General features: G+C 36.1%; 1 protein-coding gene across 2 annotated transcripts in view; it reads left to right on the top strand.

Moving 5' to 3' along the window:
- Positions 1-5,577: 5,577 nt before the first annotated feature.
- Positions 5,578-24,135, top strand: part of PUM3 (pumilio RNA binding family member 3) — a 40,693-nt gene continuing 22,135 nt past the window's right edge. Inside the window, exons 1-12 of one of the 2 annotated variants that reach the window (XM_016138322.2) lie at positions 5,578-5,691; positions 9,654-9,745; positions 10,826-11,044; positions 14,492-14,627; positions 15,230-15,305; positions 17,382-17,475; positions 17,703-17,769; positions 18,739-18,913; positions 19,895-19,998; positions 20,743-20,821; positions 22,763-22,861; positions 23,701-23,754. In XM_016138322.2, coding sequence (XP_015993808.2) covers positions 9,661-9,745; positions 10,826-11,044; positions 14,492-14,627; positions 15,230-15,305; positions 17,382-17,475; positions 17,703-17,769; positions 18,739-18,913; positions 19,895-19,998; positions 20,743-20,821; positions 22,763-22,861; positions 23,701-23,754 — 1,188 coding nt within the window. In that variant the 5' untranslated portion in view covers positions 5,578-5,691; positions 9,654-9,660. Of the gene's footprint in view, positions 5,692-5,748; positions 6,212-9,653; positions 9,746-10,825; positions 11,045-14,491; positions 14,628-15,229; positions 15,306-17,381; positions 17,476-17,702; positions 17,770-18,738; positions 18,914-19,894; positions 19,999-20,742; positions 20,822-22,762; positions 22,862-23,700; positions 23,755-24,135 lie in introns of those variants that run through there. The other variant, XM_036238968.1, reaches the window with a different exon arrangement.

Here is a 24,135-nt window from a genome sequence, read left to right as displayed (position 1 = left end):
GTGATCCACTTAGGTGATCTCAGTACTCTTCAGCCTCTACTGTAACTGTAAATGGACTTGCATAGCAACCCTTGCCTTAGAAGATTATGATTACCAGGGTCTCAGAACCCGCGGGAGTGAGAGTTTAAGTCATCAAGCCAAGGGAAAGACACCAAGACTTGCCAAGTTAATAGCTGAGAATGAGGTGAAAATAGAATGGACAGTGTGGGAAGGAGATAATGGGTATCTGTTGCTGCCCTAAGGAGATTTTAATTCATCTCACTAATCTCCCTCTTCCAACTCTCCCCTGAGGAGAAGAGAGTCATGGGAATGATGGAGGAATTGCTCCCCTAATGTGGATAAAGAGTAGTTCTGTGCTGTGCAAGAGGTGAACCCTGGTGACCATGGGAATGAACTCCTCTGATCTCCATTCAAGACAGAACCTGCGGCAAGAGGTGTAGTTAGCTACCAACAGCCTCTGTGGCCACAAATTCGTGCTTCCCCACAGGATTTATGCTGAGGTCATGCTCCCTCTGGGCTGCTCCCAGCCAGTGAATGAGCGCAGAAGGATATTAGAACCAGTCCATTCCTACCCAATTTAGGCCTCTTTTAATGCGCAATCTTTGCTCTGGAGCTCCATATTGGCCTAGGCAAGATTTTCTCTGAGCTCTACAATAACAATCTGAAGATCTTTCTACCACAGTCTCCTCTCTTCCATCTCTCCCTTCACAGGTGTCAGACCACTATTGTGGTGTGAGGTCCTTCCCACTTATTCCTGTTCCCTCTTTCCTCATCTTGTATAGGTTTTTTTTTTCCCCTGGTAAATTTCTTGGACTCCTAATTCTATCCTGGAGTCGGCTTCCTAGAGAAATCAACCTGACATAATGGGTTTAGGATGGTTGGTTAATCTTAAGAGGAAGAAGAAAGTTGAGTAGGTAGGTACAGCTAGAACAATGTTAAGTCCTGACTTAAATATTCTATAGACTTTAAAAGAAATAATTAGAAAAGAATTAATTAATATGATTGCTTATCAAGTCTTTATTGCTTATAAATCAAGGGAATTAAAAAAGTCAAAATCAGTCACTACTCTCCAAAGGAAATAAGGTTGATCCTTGAACAACAGAGAAGTTAGGAGGGCCATCTTGTGCACAGTCAAAAATATGCAAAAACTTTTGACTCCCTCAAAACTTAACTACAATCATCCTTCAGTATTTGAGGGGATTTGGTTCCAGGACTCCCTGTGGATACCAAAAATCAATGGATGCTCAAGTCCCTTATATAAAATCCATGAAATAATGCATATATACCTCTGATCAAGCCTAAAAACAAAATTTACACAAAAACTTAAACCAAGAACACATTCATTCTCACTTTAGCTAAAACCTAGAGTATGGTACATGTTGCTTGAGTTTTGTTTTTACAAAATCATAGTCTAATAGAAGTACTCTGTGTATGCATGTAACTCGTAGGCTTTAAGTGATATTGACTAATCTTTATTTTCATTTCTCCATCACATGCCGACATGATCTTTCCTTAAAGGTAGTACTTCATACTACAATCAGATAAACTTTCATTTTTATCATATGATTTTCTGTTGCTCCTAAGCATGTTGCCAAAGAAAGTAAATTAGAACAAAGCCAAATTTGTGTTTATTAGACAGCAACCAGAACATTATGAGTATGTACTTAGTGTTTAGACTATATTACTAAACTTTTTAAGCAAATTTATGGTATTGAAAGACATAATCCTCCCTACTCAGAAACAGTTCTTTTTTATTAAGGGAAAAATGTGTTGGCAACTGCTCCGTTTCCATGGATTTATGATTCTAATAGGTCCTGAAAATAAAACCCAATCTTTGCCAAAATCTCACTTATGCTTTATATCAATAACATGCCCTTTATCCCTGCTTATGCCTTTGGGAAACAGAAAAACAACACCAATTAGTTAAAAAATCCATTAATTAGAACTCTAAAGAACTGATTTGGGGGAAGGGAGATGTGTGGGAGCTGACATCTAACATACTTTATTTTTATGAAAAAGGAAAATTGCACAAAATCATGAGGAATTAAAAAAAAAACAAACATTTTCAGAATACATTTGAAAGTGCATAGTGAAAATTTAAACCATTTTCAGTATCTAATGATATTAAATCACTACAGGAGACCTCAAGCAACAAGAAATGTTACAGTTATGTGCAAGGCATTTGACTTACAGAAGCAAGTGTATTATACATTTAATTCTTTAAATCTGGTTACTGCAAAAGAGAGATAAGAAGGTTACAGAGCTTAATCCTCAGTTAACTAGAAAATCAAATCAACAACTTGAACTCCATTCCTTAAACAATTGGCTCTTAATTTTAACTGCATATTAGCATGATCTGGGGAACTTTCCAAATTCTCAATGCTCAGGTCCCACTCAGACTAATTAAATCAGAATTACTGGTTTTGTTTTTTGTTTTTTTAAACTCCCCAGGTGATTCTCATGTGTGGTCAAAATTGAGATTCACTGCCATGTATACTATAATTACTTTAAGTTTTAGCTTACTACTATTAGATTTTAAGTTTTAAATGTGATTAGTTTAAATGGCAAATTAAATCTCTACTGCTGAATAGAAGCATATTTGCCAAGTGAACTTTAATTTTACTAGAGTACCAGAAAAAGAGTGAAATCTAAATGCCTGGTTAACATTATATCTGATGGTCTTCCAATCCTGGGGGTGGCCATGTGATCCAGTTGTAGGCACTACAATAGAGGAGAATCTTATTGGGTCTTTTCTTTCTGTGATAAAAGAACAGAAGGCTACTGGAGAAAAAAGTGAATTTCATCCCTTTCTCCATTATCCTAGCCCTAAACTCTGATATAATTCCTGAACCTGAGAAGTACATCTTGCAATCAGAAAATGACTATGAAATATGTCAGACAAAGACATATGCTGTACGATCTCATGTGGAATCTAAAAAAATAGAACTCATAGAAATAGAGAACAAATTGGTGGTTGCCAGAGGTGGTAAGGGAGGGAATGAGAGGATAGGTAAAAGCAGTCAAAGGGTACAAATGGGGAGAAAAAAATGAAAGCAGCAAGTGTGAGAATGAAGTCAACATACTCAGTGTTGAGTCATGGAGCTGGAGCAACTGGTTACCTTCAGAATTTTGTCTGAAGAAAATTACTGCTTAAGCCACTATTAACTGAACTTTCCCATTACGTGCAGCCCAAAGCATTTCTAATGGATACAACTTTGTACTCTCCCCCTCCCTCCCTTTTACTCTCTCTCTCTTTCTCTCTCTCTCTCTCTCTCTCTCTCTCTCTCTCTCTCTCTCTCTCTCTCTCTCTCTCTCTCTCTCTCTCTGTCATACCGCTCGCTACACACACACACGCACACACACTATAAATCATTCAACATTTACTACTGGCTAATAACTACAGTTATCATTTTTGAGTCACAGTGCAACCCCAAAGAAAAAGTTCTCTTGTTCACATTTTACGAATGCAGAAACTGAGGCCCATACAAATTAACTATATTGTCCATGGTCATACAGACTTGGGATTCCAAGCCAGATTCATTTGATTCCAATGCCAATCTTCTTAATGACGTTGCTGTAAACCTCTTGTATGTGTACAAGTCTAGTTGCTTTGATTAAATTGTATGCTATATCATTTATGAAAGGGATTTGGTGCTCTTAGAAATACACATAATGATTAACATTTAGATGATTAGATATTCAAAGCATTAATGGGTTTAATTTGATTGACTACAAAATTACAAGATAAACTTTATTGCTGTTCTGCAAAACCACAACTTTCAATTCACTCCATACAAATAAAACCCTCAAGTCAATCCTTTTTTCCAGCACAAAAGACTTAATAAATAACATCGTTAGTAATAATCTAGGACTTTGTTATGTGATAATATTTTTTTTCTCCCTGGTGAAAAGGCAAATGAATAGTAGGGTTTTCATGTATATGTTTAAGACAACTATATGATTGCTTTTGAGAGGATATATGGAATGTTGCCATTGTGGCCTTGAAAATATAAATGTATCCCATTCAAGTAGTAGGGTGTATTTGTGATTTTTTTGGGGGGGGGTGCTAGTATGTACCATACTATTTGACTAATAGGCACTGCTGATGGACTTCCAATAATTCTTGTTTCATAGTCTCTTCTCTTGAGCATTTACTGGAGACTTAATGGATTAGGTAAGCAGTTTAGAGACAGCCATGTTGCATTTGAGTCAGTCTCACCAGACGAGAGCTGTGTCGTTTCACCTTTTTTGTGTGTGTGAAGTGAGGGAGGAAATACCTACTTGAATTGTTATGAGACTAAATGAGCTAAAATGAAAACATAATAAGAGAGACAATAAGTACTTATCAAACATTTTTGTGCTGAGTAGTGAGTTAGGTGCCTAGAAATAACCATGGACTTGTCCTCAAGAATTCTAGTAAATTACCTGTTTCAAGCCTAGTACCTTAACAAAGAGGAAACAGTATGACCTGGAAGACAGTAAAATCTGATGCTTGACACACTTGGGATCAAGTCTCAATTCCTTAACTTACCAGCTGGCCCTCCAAAAGATATGTCAGTTTCCCAACCCTCAGAATCCATGAAAGTTACTTTATTTGGGAAAAGGATATTTACAAATGCAAAGATTAAGTAAGTACTTCCAATATGAGGTCATCCTGAATTATTCCAGTGAGTCCTAAATCCAATGATAACGTGCTTATAGCAGAAGACAGAAGAAAAGTCATGTGAAGACAGAGGCTGGGATTGGAGTCATGCAGCCACAAGCCAAGGAATACCTGGAACTACCAGAAGCTGGAAGAGGCAAAGTATTCTCCTCTAGGGTCTTAGAAAGGTGCACAACCTCGCCAACAGCTTGATTTCTGATTTGTAGCGTCCAGAACTGTTGGAGAATAAATGCTGTTGTTTGACAACACCACATTTGTGGTGTCAGTTTCTTCATCTGTAAAATGGATATACTATCCTCAATAGTTTGGTTTTCTTAAGTGGAAAATAAGATAAATGCAGTCCGGAAGAATAGGCAGACGTCAAAAATGGCAAAGATTTATTGAGCGCTTATCGTGACCATTCACTATACTAAGCGTTTTCCATTTATGACTTAGTTATCACAGTTTTATTGATCAGATAACTAACCAAGGTTCAGATTCATTTTTTTGCCCAAAGCCACACGGCTAGCAAGAGAAAAAAAAATTTAAAAAACAGGATTATAATTCAAAGCAACCCCAGAGATACCCCTTTTATCCTCCACGGTAGACTGTCAAAGAGGCTGCAAATCAATGCACTCAAAAACGCTTCAACTACTTTTGCATAATTTCAGGCTACAGGATTAACCGCGCCTACAAAGGTATCGGCTTCAACAACAAATCAACCCTTGCGAGAAGCTGCGGTCTCTTTCCCGGCGCGGAAGCGACAGAGTTAATAACGTCACTTTCAGGCGCCGCTCACACTTCCTCGCTCAACGGATCATTTTAAGGGCCAAAACCCGCGGGTGGCTCATTCTTAGGGCTTGTAGAGGGGTTGAATAGAAGCGGACCAATAGAAATGCCGAATTTTCGTTTTACCGGCTAGTCCCCACCCCTTAACCTTAGCTCCGCTGCGGAAGAAGAAAGAGGCGGACCCAGGGGCGGGGCAAGGCCCGGAAGCGGAAGCGGCGTCCGGAGCCAGGACCTTCGCGTGCCGGAGCCACACGTGTGCGGTGAGTGCGGCGGGCTTGTGACCGCTCCTGGGAGGTGTTCGCCCCAGACCCGGCTCCGGAGTGGGAAAGTCTTGGGGCGGCTGGAGAGAGTAGAGATGTTCACAACCTGTCACCCGCTGGTCAACGTTCTGTGGCCTTTTGTATTGAAGTTCGGGGATTGACAGGAGCCTGGCGACGACGTTGGGTTTATCAGTCCAATTCCTATACCACGTTGTCAAGAGAACCCTGGGTCACCCTTAACTACTGTCAACTTCTGAAACCCGGGCCTGTGCCAGTTGCATTCATGCTTTCTGTTGTGCTTTTGACAAACACCCGCCGCGCTCCGGGATCAGTGAGTGCTAGGTGTCGAGTTTACAACCCAAATATACAGTTGCAAGTTTCGAGCGCTGGGATGGAAACGAACTGGATACTGAGAGGGCAGGAGAAGCAGAAGCAGTGACCTTTAAGCCGAGACCTAAAGCATGACGAGAGGCAACCCTGAAATCTGGAAGTCCAGGAAAAACTATTTTAAGCAGAAGCGGTAACTTGGGTTAAATTCCTAAATTCCTGAGCTAGAGAAAAGGGACCAATGTAGTGAAGTAGGCATACAACGAAACAAGATAAAGTTAGAAGGACAGTGTGGGATGAGGGTTCTGTAGCATTTTGAAGGCTATGGTAGAGGAGTTTAGAGTGTAGATTTTCTCTACAATGGGAAAACATTCCCATTTCTATCAAACAGTAAGGGCTTATAAACAAGGGAGAAACATGATAGGCACTGGTTGTCTTTAGAAAATGTATATAACTTGGATTACAATTGATTATACAATCGGAGATAATATTGATGATGGTTTGGATTTGGGTGGTGATGCTGGAGATTAAATTGGAAGATTAGAGGTATTTTTAAAGGCGATTGAAGAAGACTTCCTGAAGGGCCAAATGTAGCAGACAAGGGAGAAGAAAATTTCAGAAGTAATTCTTAGGTTTCTTCCTTGAGCAGTGCAGTGGATGGTGTGCCATTGGCTGAGATAGAGGATAGGGTGGGGAAAAGATGATGATGCTATTGTTTTGGTGTGGTTTGCAGTGAAGATAAAGAAATACATTTGGACTTAGGAAATGGAAAATGCCTGTAAGACACGTAAACAGAGGTGTCAGGTACACAGTTACACAGGTCCTAATAGAGAAATAATTTGGGAGTCCTTAGCATAGAAAACCATAGGATTAGATGAGATTACCTAAGGAGAAATGTGGAGAGAGAGGGAAAGACTTTGAGGAATACCGATAACTATAGAGTTAGGTGTTGAATGTTTGCTGCTTTCAAAGTGCAATGCTAAGTTTGAGAAGTTTAAGAAAGATCAGTCACATGTCCCTCTGTCCCTTGGAAAGCTCTATTTTCCTTTACAAGGCACAATTGGGCTTTCAGTTCTGTGGCTCCCTTAATGCTTTATATATACTTCATTATATATGCTTAATTATGTTGTGTTTTAATTTACTGCTTGTTTGTCTCCTCTATTATACCACACTTTTATTTTTAAAATTTTTTTCAACACAATAGTTGTGTAGTACATAGTGTATTGGTATTCAATAAATTAAGCCCAAAGTGTTAAATCATAAGAAGGCAATCAAAGCGTGCCATAAGAGGGAGTATTGTTTGGAAAGAGGAGAGGTGTATGGAGGAGAAATGATAAGAAATTGTCATTTAAGCTGGATTTGAAGAATGGGTAGGATTTGTATTGATAGAATTAGCTTTAAAGTTTGGATCCTAAAAAAGAACAGTGAAGAAGTAAGTCTGGCTCCAGTGTGGTGTTTGTAATGGGTGTAAGTTAGTACCAAATTTTAAATGGCTATGAATGTTAATCTGAAATTGAAATTTTCCTGTTGGCCATGGGAAACTTTTGAAGCTGATAAGCAGTGGAATGGCATGAAATAGGTTTGTTAGTGGAAGATTGATCCGGAAGCAGAGAGTGGAAACAGCAGATTGAATCTAATAGCAAAAAACAATCTGAGCAAGAGATTAAGAGCCTGAATGAGATAGTAGAAGGAAGGTAAAAAGAGACAAATCTGAGAGATACTGGAATGTGATGATTGGATATGAAAGTACAGGGTCCCCAAGCAAACACGTTTTGTTAAGAGAAAAAAGCTAGACCCAAAAGGCTATATGTTGTCCAATTCCATTTATATGACATTTTCAAAAATACACAAAACTAGACAAATGGAAAAAGAGATCAGCAGTTAGTTGTCAGGGAGTCAAGAGAGGATGATTACAAAGGGGCTCCATGGGGAACTTTTTGGAACAAGGTACTAGGGTGGAGGATAAATGACTGTGTATGTCAAACCAGCACTGTACACCAAAAAGTGAACTTGACTATATGCAGATGAAAAAATAAATCAACTAACATGCCTGGGAATAGAACACAGACTATGATAAGATGAACCTAACTGGTAGAAATATGTAAACCTCACCGAAAAAAGTAGCAAAAGAGTTGCCCCAAGTAACTATGGAAAAGTGTTGAATGGCTTCTGTAAGGGAAAAAAACAAAAAACTGTAAATAAAAATTGTACTATAGTTGGTAAATTTGTGCCTCATGGGGATTTAGGTAGCAATTCTGCAACTACTTGTGTGCTAGGATTGGGCAACACAGAAATTGTAGATACTGGGAGACAAGTTTCTCACTGTTAAAGAAAGGCATTACAGATAAGCAAGAGGAAGACTAGAGTGGCATTTGATTGAAGTTGGAGACATTAATATAAACATATTTGATAGATACAAAAATATAGGTTTGTGTGTATACATAGGTTAGTGCACATACATATATTACCTATCCCTGTCTGAGGAAAACACCTAGAAGTGATACCCCAGTGACAGCAAGAACACCTAGCACTAAGATCCTGGAAGCGCGGTAACTTTACAGTGGAGCAAGCTGGCAGACATTACCTTTATCAAGTGATCAAGATTAGTATTGCCAGTCATGTTGATACCATGTTCCTCATAATAGTGGTGTGGTATCAAGAGCACTTAACCTCTGATATTCTTCCCCCAAATTCCGTAACGCCAGTCTAATAGTGAGAAAATATCAGACAAGCCTCAAATAAAGGATATTCTGCAAAGTGCCTGACCTGTAGGCACTTCGAAAGTGTCATGGTCATGAGAAACTGTCACAGAAATATGGTATTGTCTAGGGATCCCTAATGTCTATGCTACAAGGTCAACTTTAGAAATGTAAAGATAAATATGCAACTTTGGAAGGCAGAGAAATAACCAAATGACTTTTGCTCTTGATATATTCTACTAGTTTCAAGAGCCTTGGGTAGGTGATGGGTTATCTGTTATCTGCCTTTGCACCATGGAGTGTCTGTACCCAGAAGTGACCTGTTAGGCAGATTCTTCAAATAATATGTTAAATACGTAATGTTCTTCTGGAGGTCACTGAAAATTACTTGGGTGCCTCAAAAAGATAACAAATTAAACATTTGAAGTTAGTGTTTGTTTTTAGCTACATTGTATTACATAGGGAACTTTTAGATAATCTTTAATTTTCATTCATTAAATTTGAATATAGGTAAGTACAACCTATTGTTTGTTCCTGGCTTTTTAGGATAGAGACCAAGAAAGCAAATGGTAATACTGTCAGTTTCTCATCACAAAGTCTTCCCACCTTACAAGAAATACAAACACTCACACTTGTATCATATTTAATGTAAAAAATGATCTGTTTTTAGCCACTACAATTGCTGAAGTGTTGCCTCCAAATACATCACACACTAGCTGAGTTGTACGAGTGTTCTTAGTTTTTGTTTTGGTTATTTCATTTTCAGTATTAAAATTTTAGAAGCAGTGATTGTATAGTTCTTGAACTTGGGTGGGTACCCAGGTGATTTGTCCTACATCTGTGAACTCAAGGACTAAATGTGGCAGTGACAACTTAATGACTCCGATTACATGAGAGCAGTCTGGTGATCCTTTGAGTTTTGTTTTTGTTTTCCAGAGTTGCTATGATGGAAGTTAAAGCGAAAAAAAAATTTACAGGAAAAGGTACAAGGACATCACAAGAGAAAAACAGATTTCTTAAAAACAATGGTAAGATAGCCATACCAAAATATGCTTCTGATATGGTATTTTGGTCCTTATAATTGGAGGGAGGTTTGATGGAATGAAAGGACATGTGCAGATTACAGTCTGTATTTGTCAGTTGGAATTAGATTAAAATAGTAGAGCAGGTATATGAGTTTGCATGTACCCTGTGAAACTAAGACATTTAAGAAATTGTCAGGATAATTAGGGGATGCAGTTCTCATGAAAAAGCCCTTATGTCAGCTGGTGATGCTGTTGCTTCATATTGGTCACACTAATTCACCACATTTTATTTTGGTATTTGATAAATTGTGGCTGATTAATACATTCTATTGGTAAACAAAATACCTTTATCTTCAAGATTTCTAATTGTGATGTCTTTACTATTCCATCAGGTGTCAGTATTGCAAAACAGAAAAGTCAGAGTTGATGTAAACGACTATATGTTTTTCTACACAGTCTTTTTTTTTTCTTGCAGCAGTCTTAGGGCATAGCTGTTGTAGTTTTCATCTCGTTTGTTGGGTACTTAATTTGCAAGCTTTGTTTACCAAAGAAGATTTTTATCAAATAACTTTATTCTAGTTAAAAAAAAAAAAAAAAACTAGAAATTTTGAAAAATTAACATCTTTAATATGTCCGTGTGGTATACCTCTTAAATTTTAAGTGTTAATTTTATTCTTAGATTCCTGTGATGTTATTGAACCATTGGAAAGTATGTGTAAAGACTTTAATGACATGAAATCAAAGTAGAATACATATAAATAATACCTCATCTCTACTCTATGCTTAAAATATAAGTATGCACCAGACTGACAAATTGTTATCCCTAGAATTATGGATAGCTTTTATTATGCATTTTTCTACTTTCAGGGTTTTCTATAATGAACTTATATTATAATTTTGTAATTAGAGAAAGTTTTAAAAATTTGTTTTAAGCTTTCAAATCCTACTGTGCTCCTATTTGATAGTAAGACAAAGTATGTTTTACTAAAGAAGATATACTTTTCTGTAACAAATACACTCAGTGGATAAAAGAACTCTAGGCTCAGGATCATTGAACTAATAATTATTTATTATTGTCACTAGATTCTGGTTCTTCAAAGACATTCCCAAGGAAGGTTGTTAAAGAAAGTAGACCTAAAACCACACCTAAGAACTTTGAGAAAAGTGCCACAAAACCAGGGAAAAAAGGTGTGAAGCAGTTCAAGAATAAGCAGCAGGGAGATAAAACAGCAAAGAACAAATTCCAACAGGCAAATAAATTCAACAAGAAGAGAAAATTCCAGCCAGACAGTAAAAGTGACGGTAAGCACTCTTTTCTTCAGCATATTTTTTTTTGGAAGCTTTGCCCTACCTGAGCTAATGCCAGAAACACTGTGCACAGAGCCTCTGGAAACCTATTAAAGACCTCCCATTCTTGTTTTTTGACAGGCAGCATTTGAGGTAGAGAGTAGATGGGATCAAATAAACAACAGAGAACATCTTGCCAGGTCAAAATTGTCTTAGTGCTTGGTTTCTCATGTCTTAGGCCCTTGCCAAATTACTTTGGCTGTGGAGTTAAGCTAAGTTGTAATGGCTTCATACAGAGGACTCTCAATAAAATGTTCCTTTCTGTAGGCTAAAATATTTACTCATTCAGTCGGTCATTCATTGCACAAATATTTGAATTTTCTATGCATTGTGCTTGGAGATAGAAAAAATAACCATCTCAAGGGTACAGGTCCTGACTAATTAGCATAGAAGCCAGCCTTAAGCTTTAGTGTGTCCAGGCAACTATCTGCCTTGACTAAGGTTGTCTCCGTGAACAAGAGACGTGTAGACCCTGCCCTTACAGAGCTTAGGCCACTCTAATATAGTCAACCCATTAGGTGACTCAGATCTAGCAGGCAATTTCAGGGATGATATAGTGTACAAATAACATATTTGACTATAATTGGTTCAGGACAGGTTGCTAACCGATGGGATGTACTGGTAGGGCTCCTATTTGTCTATTGAAACAAACTTCTAATTTCTTCAACACAATGTTCCAGGGTCATTTATAACCCAGAGCTTTGTTGTCTGTTATATGACGTGCTCTCTTGTGAGTTGTCTTGCCTGGTCTCCAGGCTACATGTGCTGACATACATATGCCACCTTTGCAGCATCATGAGAATTTCTCTGGTGTCTTTTATTCTCTTTTTATCCAACATGGCATATCCTAACACTGCTCCTTTTCTGCCAACTGAGACCACTGTCATATTGCCTTCTCAGTCTAGTTCCCTAGCCCTGGTCCCTGCTCTCTGCTTTGCTTAAAGCTGCTCACTGGAGGGATAGCAGCAGCCTTAAAACAGGGAGGTTGGGAGAGAGGAAGGGAAGGAAAATTTTTATGTTTCTCATTAGGCTTGCAGGATCCTTTCATGCTCTAGCCCCATTGTTTTTTCTTTATCCCTCTTTTATCTCCATTACAACCACACACTATAGTTTCTCTTTCAGCTTCTCTTTCTCACCTCCTCTTTCCTGTCCTCTCTGATAGGTCCTAAATCTTTCATTCTCTACTGGAATTCTTGGCACCTTTATTTTAAACACACACATTCTCACATTAAAATTCTGCCATCTCTCCTTTTGCTATGGGAGATAAATGTTCCTGACATCTCAAAATGGAATTCTGATTTTGTTTTCTCATATTTTTATACCAGCAACTGAGGGGGATTGGATACTAAATATCCCCGAAATTGGTGTATGCACTGCAACCTAGCATGGTGCCCAACTGTTGTGGAATTAAATTATCCTCTGGGGTATGATGTAGTACCTGATGCCCTAATGATAATTAATGATAAATATGCCCTCTGTTGCCTGCAGTCCTCTATTACCAGGCCAGGGATAAATAAGTAACCTGTAAGGGGAATAAATGTTTTATAGTGTACTGTATAGCCATTAAAAATTATGGTCTTGAGGAATATTTAGTTTCATGGAGGAATGCTCACAATATTAAGTGAGGACAGTTAAGAGTCTGAATTTTTTAGAAGAGTAATAGAAAACATACAGAGGAAAAAGACGAGAAGGAAATAAAATGTTAATGGTTATATCCAGGTTTGGGGATTATAGAAGAAATGTGCTTTTTGTATTTTCTAAGTTTTTTATAGTGAATATTTTTAATCAGAGAGAGGGAGATATTTAGAAGAAACCTCCAAGGGCTCTTTGTAAGATCCTCATGTTAATAATACACATTTTATTAAGTTGTTCTTTGTTTGGCCTCATCAGGATGTTTGATTCAGTTGGTAAATTACTTAGATTTTGAGGACAAAAATTACTAATAGGCACTTGACCTTTATAGAATTACTCTGTGGAGAACTTAGGAATTTTGATTGTACATTGTTATGAGTAACAGGCAACAGAGCTTAAAATTGCAGAGTTGTCTTTGGATTTGAATCCTGACTCTACCATTTTCTAGCTGACCTTGCACCAGGAACCTAACTGCTAGGTGCCTTGTTTTTCCAAAAGGAGAATGAGTGTAATAATAGTACCTACCTCTTAGCAAATGTTCAGTATTCAGTACAGTATTAAGGATAGTCAGCATAATAGAGATATATTATCCCTAGATTTACTCATCCTACATAGCTGTAACTTTGTACCCTTTGACCAGCATCTTTCCATTTCCTCTGCCTCCCTAACCCTGGTAACTATAGAGAACCAGATCTGAGCCGAACATGTGGTCGAAGCATTGGCAAAGCCATGCTTGACTGATTGAAGCATTAGCAAAGCCGTGCTTGACTATGTTGTAGATCCTGTGGCCGAAGCATTGGCAAAGCCATGCTTTACTGTGTTATAATCTGCCAAGGGCAGAGAAGCAAAACAATGAACAGAAAGCTGCTTGTGGTTTAGCATAGATAACTGGGTACAGATAGGGTTGGGAGATTATTGTTGCCAGCAAGTTTCAAGTCCTGAGAAGAAGACTCCCACCTATTCCTTGACCTTCAAAAGTGTATCATAAACGTGCTGAGCTTACCTCGGGGTTACTGGAACTCCATCTGAGTGCGGAGTCCCACCTGGCCCCAGCTTTTGTATATACTGTCTCTGTGTCTTTCTTAATCCTCCGTCACTGCCCACCTGCCTCAGGTTAACCCTCTCATTGTGTAGGTTGCAGCAGTTATCTATACTGTTCTCTCTGCTTTAATGCATTTTACTTTTTTAGATTCTACATGTAACTAAGATTTTGCAGTTTTTTTCCTTTCTGTATCTTGTAAAAATAATAATAATAATACCTTACAGTAGAATTGTGTTGTAAAAATTAAATGAGCTACTACATAACAGCACTTAGAAAAGTGAATTTTTGAATGCATTGTTTTTCCTGTTTTAATTTGGACTAATTAATAAGTTGGGCTAATTAATTAGGACTAATTTTGTTTTCATGAGGAAATGATTATACCTAAAGTCCACAAACTTAATGTTCTAAAGTAGAATTTTATTTTACAATTGAAAAAGATGCTTAAAATTTTTTGCTTTTATAATTTTTTCAGTTTCCTTTTTTTCTTAGTAGGTATCCTCTTAAGAATCAATAAATAGCTGTTAAATGAGTGAATGGTTGGTTTCAATTGAATTTAAAATGTATAAACTGCAGAAAATGAAATGAAACGTGTTTATAGAGAAAAATATTTTCCCTTCTAGTTTCCCCAATGAGTATATATCCTGATCAGTGATTGTCCTGTGTGCCTGACTTGTACTGTGGTACTCAGAATGTTAAATGTAATTGAAAATAATTTTTATAATGACTAGAGTCAGCAGCCAAGAAACCTAAATGGGATGATTTCAAAAAGAAGAAGAAAGAACTGAAGCAAAGCAGACAACTTAATGATAGAACCAACTATGATATTGTTGTTCGGGCAAAGCAGATTTGGGAGATCTTAAGAAGGTAATGCTACTTAATGGCATATTTATTAGTCCCTTTAAGATGATGGAAGAGTAACAGTGTACCTTGTAAATAGTGAGATGTCCTCAAATTAATGACATTGCACTTGGGTTATTTAGGGAGTACTGAAACTCCAGTAGAGGCATTGGAATTTGAATGTCTGCCCGTTGCAGAAATGTGTGGAATCATTATGATGGCATCAGATATGTTTGTGAAAACATGAGAGTTAAATTGGATTTGACATCCTTCCTGAAAGATTTCTGAGAAAATGAAGGACAATTTCTTATTGGCTAGGTTTTGAGATACTTAAGTATTTGGTATCTTGGACTCATTTTATTATTTTCTTTACTTTTTGAAGTTCTGGCTGTTAAGATTTAGATTGATGCATGAAATTATACCTTGTGAGATGAATTTCTGCCTTTGAGAAAATTACTTTTCTCTGGCTGCTCTGGAATAGTAATTTTAATGTCAAAAGGTTTGCTGCCTTCAAAGAGAAAATCATACTGAACTGGGTGAACATACATTGAAATGGTTTTTCATTTTATGTGTTTAAAATAATGTCTTTACTTAAGCTACATTTCCTCCCTCTTTATTCTTATTTATAGAAAAGACTGTGACAAAGAAAAAAGAGTAAAGTTGATGAGTGATTTGCAAAAGTTGATTGAAGGAAAAATTAAAACTGTAAGTAGAGCATACTCATAGTTACAATTTTAACAATCGAAATTGACTCACTCTCAATAAAAGGTAGCTGACCGTTTATTACAAGTGAAATTGTTGTTCATTAAATATTTTTGGCCCTAAATTTCCAAAGCCTTTTATAATACTGACGAAATAAAAAATTTAATAGGGAACTTACTGCTGGGAAATAATAAAAACACTATCAGGTATTTGTATCATTTTTTAATAATTAAAATAAATCAGTGTAAATCAGTGTTCTTTAAAGTTACTTTGAAGAATTTACTAGTTCAATAGTATGTGCTAGAATGTCTTGATCTGAACATATAGGTTTTTATGTTCTAAATTGCTGGCTTTTTTGTGTATGTGATGCAAATGTGATTACTTCTTTCTTTTTTTTCCATGCTTTTACAAACATGCAAAGATCTAAAAATATGATAGATTTGGGAGTTCTACAGTAATTTTCTTTGTTGCTGTTTAACCTTGTTTTATAATAAACTTCTTTTGACTCGTGTATTTGCATAAATACTTAGAGTGACTGTTCACTTGTAAGACAACAGCTTTGGGGACCCTGAAGGGGCAGCCTTTGCCAAAACACGTACATAGTTATATCCAGAGTCTGTATTGTAGTTTGAAGGAATGTCTTGACATAGCAAATTCCCAGCTATGCTTGCTTATAAATCCAGCAAGATCTTTTTAGAACAGAACTGCTCCTCAGCTCTAGCAGTCTGGTATCCTCAATTCATAAATATTTTACAGTCAGGATCCTTTCCCAATTACACATGGGTTATTACTACATACCAATGGACTTGGAAGTTAGTCTGGTGTTCACATCCTCACTCTACTGCTTAACATATATGCACTTTTGGACAGTGACAACCTAATTATTTACTGTTTGCTAAGAATTGCAGTAACCATGCATATGTTGTCTCCTTTACCTTAAGATCCTTATCACTATTAGACATTTTATTCATTCGGGACTCAGACAAGTTAAGTTTCATCTCCAGGGTCATAGGAATAGCAAGTTCTTTAATTCTTCATAAACTTACTTTTCTTGTGTAAAGTGGGAATGACAAAAACCTACTCTTAAGGTTGCTTTGAGGTCTAAAAGAGAAATCTATATTTAAAGCATGTTTATTGGTTATATTGTAAGTAGTAAATATATGCACAAAAACAGCCTTACTTAATTGATTTTTTTTTTTTTAAGTTTTATCATAAATGTTTATACAAATTTCTCTTAAGGAAATACTTCCAAAATCTATGGACTTTGGAGGTGTGCCTTCACCTTCTGGTTTGTTGGAATTAAAAAACTTTGAAGACAGACTGAGCAAATAATAAGTAATATTAAAGTAGACTGGTACTATACCATAGTAAATAATAATTTTGCATGTGTGATTGTTTGTGGTTATTACTATAGAAAATTGATCAGCAAGTCCTTCATTGAAAATCTAATGCATCCAGTAGTTGTGAAGGGGAGAGGATGGGTTGGAGAATCAGATTTGAAACAACAAATTTCTAGGAATATAACTGGATAGATATTTGGGGATCATAATTAAAATGTACAAAATGGGGGGATTAGCTTATAATTACCAGTATGTGTATACATAGTTTTACTTATGTAGCAAGCCTTTTAGACCTGTCTTGTAACTGTACCTTTGTTTGCCAAAGCCATACATTCTGAGATCATTTATATTAAAAAAAAAATCTTAGAATAATAGAATTTTTGAATTGGAAAATTCCCATTTAGGGAAAGTAACTTTCAGAGAAATGAGAAATAGAGCACATATAATTAATTATTGGGTTTTGTTTTACTTAGTAATGATAAGAATCTTGCAAAATAGTTAAATCTATCCCTGTCTCAGTGCCATATCATAGGCAGCAAAACCAAAGAATGCCATTTTGTACAATTAAAACAAGTATTTCTACTCCTAAGTAACCTAGATTTAATTTTATCTGTGAAGACCCTACCTTTTTCCTAACAAAACATTCTGGAAGAAGTAGCGGTAAAACATAAATAATACGATAAAAACATAAATCTTCAGAGAGAATTAGTCTAAAGGCTCAAACTGTCTTTCCTTACAGATTGCATTTGCACATGATTCAACTCGTGTGATCCAGTGTTACATTCAGTATGGGAATGAAGAACAGCGAAAACAGGCTTTTGAAGAACTGCGAGGTATTTCTTATATATTGAAGATTAATTGTAATCATTTTTAATAAGTCGCTTGTTTCCTCTTGAAATACCCAAGACTGTCCTGGAAAATAATTCTGTTGTAGGGAAGCAATGTATCCTCTGCAGGACCTTTTTTTTTTGTTTTTATTTGTTCTTTGCCTGGGACAAATAGAGAGTTACTTGTGTTCTCAGGATTGTGTTTTTATTTAGTTTTTTCCTTTGTTTTTCAGATGATTTTGTTGAATTAAGTAAAGCTAAATATTCCAGAAATATTGTTAAGAAATTTCTCATGTATGGGTGAGTTGTTTTATTTATAATACATATATTTTAGTTTTTGTAAAGGTATGGCTATTGATCGTGTACTAATGTTACTTAAAAGTTCGTGGCCATAACAATAGCCCTCAGCAGATGCTTGGAATATTTCCAGGGAGTGTGGTCTTAAAAACAGTTACTGAAATGAAAGTAGAATTAATGTTACTGCCTTCACCATTCTTAAGAGTATATCTTGAAGCCCTGGAGAAGATAAGTGGAATAATTGTAATTTGTTGCCAGTATTTAGAGTGTAGAAGGTTGGGGGTTGGGGGTGGGGTGAGTGACTCAGAGGTAGAGTCAATGCGTTAGGAAGTGTCAAGATGGGAGGATTTCCTAACTTTGGTGGAATTGATACTTGTCTTGATTTCTGTTTCTAAGTATACTAAAGTGCCAAAATATGCTAACCAACAAAAAAGGTACAGTTGACAAAATTTTCAGAAACTGTTTCTAACTATGATTATCAGCTGCTTGATTTTTTTAGGATGTAATATAAAAACTTGTATTATGTCAAGTTTTAAAAGAGCATCCTTAGAGTATGTTTCTTCATATTTCCATACATCTTTGACTATCACCTTCTCTTTTTCTCCTTCCCTACTTTTCTCGAGCCAGTTAATAGTGGGAACTGTCATTTATTGAGCATTTATTACGTGCTGGTCACAATTCTTAACTCATTTAATCCTCACATCAACTTTATTCTTTCTGTTTTCTGAATGAAAAGGCTGAGGCACAGGGAGGTTGAATAATTTGCTTAGGGTTGGCAGGCTGACTACCGAGTAATTTAAAAAGCTTGAGGTAGAAATACAGGCAGTTTGATCTTCCTTCACATAAGCATTTCTCTGTGGTAGCACTACCCCTCATGATGAGCCGGCCTCAGGAGTTAGGTTGGTGTCAAGTTTTTTTTACCATCCAGCTTCTTAGATCACTTATCTTTTCCCATGATCCCATTGGGTTTAGGAGTAAACCACAGATTGCAGAGATAATAAAAAGTTTTAAAGGGCACGTGAGGAAGATGCTCAGGCATGCAGAAGCATCGGCCATCGTAGAGTATGCATACAATGACAAAGCCATTTTGGAGCAAAGGAACATGTTGACAGAGGAGCTCTATGGGAACACATTTCAGCTTTACAAGGTAACATTTTAAGACAGTTTTTCTAGCATTTTTACTTTTTCTATGCACTATTCCTTACCTTCTGATGCCCTGTTTTCAGAATGTATTTTTACTTTGGCGGCTTCTTTAAGAGACCATCTCACCTTTTTTCTCTTTGATTATTTTGTCTTTAGTGTATGAAGTTAAGTGATCAATACTTTTTCTTCCTCCCAGAGCACTGTCTTTAAATCCTCTTTGGAACTTCTTTTGTTACACCCTCCCAAGTGCTCTGTGTAAAACTTTAATATGTTTATTTCTGTAGTCAGATAGGCTGAGGTGGAAGACTCTTAACAGTTAGTGCAGCTTTGTAACCACCTCCTAACCAGCTCTGGCTGAAGTGCATAAGGCTCCTTGTTGCTGCCTTTTCCTGTGTCTCTTATGTATGTGGATTACCCTTATCAGGTTACATCTAGAGAGGAAGGGTAGAAGAGGGACCTAACTTTAGCTATGGTACAGGATTGAACTGAAAAAGGCCAATAATGGGACTAAGACAGTTAAAGTATCTATTTCAGACCTTGAGACATAAATCCCATACTAAAATCCAGGGATACATATTCATTCCTGGGTTGCCTCCGCCAGTCAGGTTCCGTTCCTGGTTTGAATTTAGTGCCCTATTTCTTTTTTAACATTCACTATAGAAATATGTAGGTAATTATAAACTACTTGGTGGCAAGGATTTTTGAGCTGAGTGCTTGATCTTGTGATTAGGCACATACTAGGTGCTTGGCAACTACCTGTTGGTTTGTTGTTTAACCTGGCATTTTAAGTACCTTGGTGGGTGTATAGGCTGAGAATCAGATAGTCAAGAATTATTTCATGAGTATATCTACAGCAGAGCTTTTGTTATAGGAATATGGCAAATCTGAAATTTTTTTGTTTTTAAAATGACTAATTGATTTTCTTTGTTATGAAGCTGGATAACTTGATGAAATTGAGAGGGGTTTAATTTTTCTTCTGTTGCAGTCAGCAGATCACCCAACTCTGGACAAAGTATTAGAGATACAGCCAGAAAAACTAGACCTTATCATGGATGAAATGAAACAGATTCTAACTCCAATGGCCCAAAAGTAAGAAAGCTATTTTTGTTTTTTTCTTAACAAATAGCCTTTGAAAGAGGAAAGTTTTATATAGCCCTTGCATAGAAAAGGCGGATAGTTGTCCAAATATAGTCTGTTACTTAAATTGAATTGTTAAGACTTAGAAATCCAGGAATGTGACCTTCTTGGCATTTGTACCATAGTGGGTGGTTAAGGCATAGCCTCATACCAGATGGCCTGGGTGTGAATCCTGGTGTCCCCCTCAGTTACTCACTGTGTGTGACCTTGGGCAAGTTAACCTCTCTGTGACTTAGTTTCCATATCTATAAGTTTGATATTATAATAGTATATATTTCATATTTTTTTGAGATTAAATAGGTTAATATTTTCAAAACATTCATAACAGTCCTTTGCCCATAAAGGCAACCTATTTTTGCCATCTAGTTAGACACTCATTGTGAATTTGAAGTCATTGGTATCTGATCATCAGCCTCCACTGTGCACTTGAATTCACCAGGGGTCACACTAGGAAGCTAGGATCAGTCAGGTGTTGCAGTTGTTAATACTGTTTTGATCCACTCAAATTTTAATTTTGTTAAAGTATTTTATTAATCTTAATATTGCTAAAAGATATGCTGTGTCTTATGACAAATTACATTTGCTAAAACCATTTCACTTGTTTGGATTATTTTAGGACAACCAAGGTTACCTGTGTTTGTATTATGTAGTCCCAGATCTGACGTATTCTCATTTCCTTTTTTTTCCTGTTTTTAGGGAAGCTGTGATTAAGCACTCATTGGTGCATAAAGTATTCTTGGACTTTTTTACCTATGCACCTGCAAAGTTAAGATCAGTAAGTTTTTGGTTTTAGTTTTTAAACAAAAACATAGAAGAGCCATGTTAAAATGTAAAACACTGTTTTGAAGTACATTATCTTTTGGAAATTTTAAAGAGTTTTTTCCTTATTTAGAGAAGATAATGCACTAAAATTCCTTTGAACAAGTCAGCTAATTGCATTTATATTTATGCCAGAAGACAATAAAATTGACCATATCAGCTCCATTGAATTTTGGCAATTATGATCCAGAGAGTACCCTCTAGCTAACCTAACCTGAAAATTAATTAATAGAGAGATATTCAGCACTCGGATAGTTTGAAATTCACCTGTGCCAATATTAAAAATATATGTGTGTGTTGGGGTTAAAGGTTAGGGGAGGACACTTACTTAAAACTAAATGGACCATGGAAAATTGGACGTTACATGATAGAAGGAAAAGGAACAGAGACTGAAGGTAAATTGCACTGCCCTTCAAGTCAATGATAGGAATACAAATGAGAATTCATCTTTAGCTCCCTGAACTTGGTTTGCCTCGTCATACAGCGAACTCATTGTTCATTTGTCTTTATTCTAGTAATGAGGAATAACTAAAACAATGACACTGACTTCTTAACAAATATGCCAAACTAAACATTCATAGGAATTTTGACCCTCTCACAATTGACATACAAAATAATTTTCCAAGAATAGCCACACCCATCTAAGCTTGTACTTCAATGACTCTAGCAGCTTCTGCCTTTCTTTTGGGTATTTCTCCCCCTTTCATGCAGAGCACATATCTCATAGTTCTGAGTTTATTGAGGTTGGACTATATTTTCAGAACTGCGAAAATGATCATTTGAATATATTAGTGGTGGAAAAATCTTTTTAGTGTCAGATGTGTTTTAACAATAGCAAAAAATCATTGGAAACCTAGTGTGAATATAAAGTAATGAAAAAAAATGTTTCTGGCCTTAAAGGGCATTCTCAAAAGAGAGACTTTTAAAAATAAAACCTTGGGGGATAGTGGAAGCATAATTGGAATATGTGTATAACTCTTCTCCAACTGGATAGCTTTGAAGAGATAAGTTTAGGTATATAAGCTGAAAGCTGTGTTAAGATTCATCCTGGGAAAAGATTGTAGGATAGTAAAGGATGAAATTGCTTGTTCCTTATTGATGAAAATAAGGATCCACCTTTCTCCTGGCAGAATACCTTGTACTTATTTATTTAGTGTAAGTTTTTAAATTGGGAATGGACTGATATGGGGCCCTACAGCTGTCGGCTGCTAGAACTCATTTACTAGAACTCATATGTAGACTTCCAAAATATAATTTAGAAATTATATGCATTGACAATGAAGAATAAAGATTAGTAAGCTAAACTGTCTTGTAAGAAAGTAATGATTGGGTTTTTACTAAAGGGTTATTAATAGTGAGGGCCCAGTCTAATATAGGGATTAATTTTTCTTAAGGAAATGTTATTAAGTGTTTTCGTGGTAAATTATTAATCTGATTTTTAGAAGTCATCTTGTGATAAACTAATGAGAAACTTTCAGCCAAAATTAATGTTTATGTTCTCTGCTTATATATACACACCTCTTAGGTAAGAGCATTTTATTTATTTATTTTTTCTGGCTTTTCTATTAACTTCTGACCATAGCCACCTCTTAGCCTTCTTTTTCTTGAAAAAATCATTTAGAATATACTATACATGTACATACTTTTTTGAATAGACATTGTATTTTAATATAGAGATTTTATAAAATAGGTATTTTAATAGAAATTGCTTGTTGGCAGTATTTGCTACTCTTGCTGGGAAAGAACATTTCTAGAAAGATGTGTGTCTGCGTCTACAAAATGAAAAATTGTTTGCTACCTCCGCTTTTCTTCATTCTCTGTGCGTAACTGCTTCCCAGTAAACAGATTTTTTTTAAAGGCAGAATAAATTAAATCCCTGGTGGCATTTGTTTCCCAGGAAATGATCGAAGCCATCCGTGAAGCAGTGGTATACCTGGCGCACACACACGATGGCGCCAGAGTGGCCATGCACTGCCTCTGGCACGGCACCCCCAAGGTAAGTGTGTCAGGCCTTGACTTGCCTTGACTTTCCATACTTTGTCTACTTTGGTATTAGCCCTGTTGTGCATAAACAACTTTGTCTTTGCAAAGTTGTGCCTCAGGGCCTCTCAGGAATCAGTTTTTCTTTGGGCCTAGTGTTTCTTCTCTGCTGGAGTTTTCATTATTTGAGAAGAGACCTGTGAAGCAAATAAACACAATACGTAGGCTCGCATGTATAGAAGTTCGATACCTGTCAGTCTCTTTGATTCCTCGTTTAATGGTCTTAATGTGAGAGGAAGAGGAGAGAAGAGATAGTGAGTAGTTACACATTTGCCCATGTGAGTGTTAAGTACTTTGAGGGAAAAGGTAAAAGTCCTTATTATAGAAATCAACAGAAATGATTCTCATTTCTTTGATCAGTATAATTCTGTCTTTAAAAGACAGTTGTACATTGTCTACTTTTTAAATTAATGCATATTTAATTTCGATTCAGCAACTATGTTTTGAATACTGTCTGTAAGCTAGACTCTTAGGCATTCGAAGACAATTCAGATATTGGAAGAGGGATCTCTAAGTTCTTACTATAAAAGGAGGTAGTTTTACTAGGTTTGCCTTGCAACAAAATTTTTATGGTTCCATATTTATGTCTCAATGAATTACAACATACAAGTCTAAGATTATAATAGCTTTGAAAGGACTTCTCATAGTATATTGCAATTTCTTTCTTTCTGACTGCATAACTATTTTCACTAATGAAAAGTATGCAATTTTAGTGACAATTTAATATTATGTAAAATTTTTGACTGCGAATTACTTTTAATCTATAATTAAGTTAATTGAGAATTTTTTTTTAAGGACAGGAAAGTGATTGTGAAAACAATGAAGACTTATGTTGAAAAGGTGGCTAATGTAAGTATAATAAAACTAGATATTTTAATTTTTTAAAGTAAAATGAAATGTATATTATAGAAAATTTGAAAAATTCAGAAAATCACCAAGAAGAAAATTATTCATTGTTTTATTATAATCTTTTTCTATGCATATGCATGAATTTTTGTAAATTATTAAATCCTCACAAAATGAGATTTCTCCTTTTTTTATTTAACATTGTATTGTGATAGTTTTCCATTTTCATTAGATAGTTTTCAAAAACCTAATATTTACTAACTTATCTAATAAATTTGTCCAGTCGTGTTATTAAATCATGGAAATTAGTACCTCATATAAATTTATAATGCGGTCAAAGAAAATTCTATTTAAGTTTTATAGTTCTTTGGAATATTTTGGAGA

This window comes from Rousettus aegyptiacus, unplaced genomic scaffold (assembly GCF_014176215.1).
Source record: "Rousettus aegyptiacus isolate mRouAeg1 unplaced genomic scaffold, mRouAeg1.p scaffold_m13_p_3, whole genome shotgun sequence".
Lineage (NCBI taxonomy): Eukaryota > Metazoa > Chordata > Mammalia > Chiroptera > Pteropodidae > Rousettus > Rousettus aegyptiacus.
Note: the sequence above shows the minus strand (reverse complement) of the source record. Positions and strands in the feature narration are given on the sequence as shown.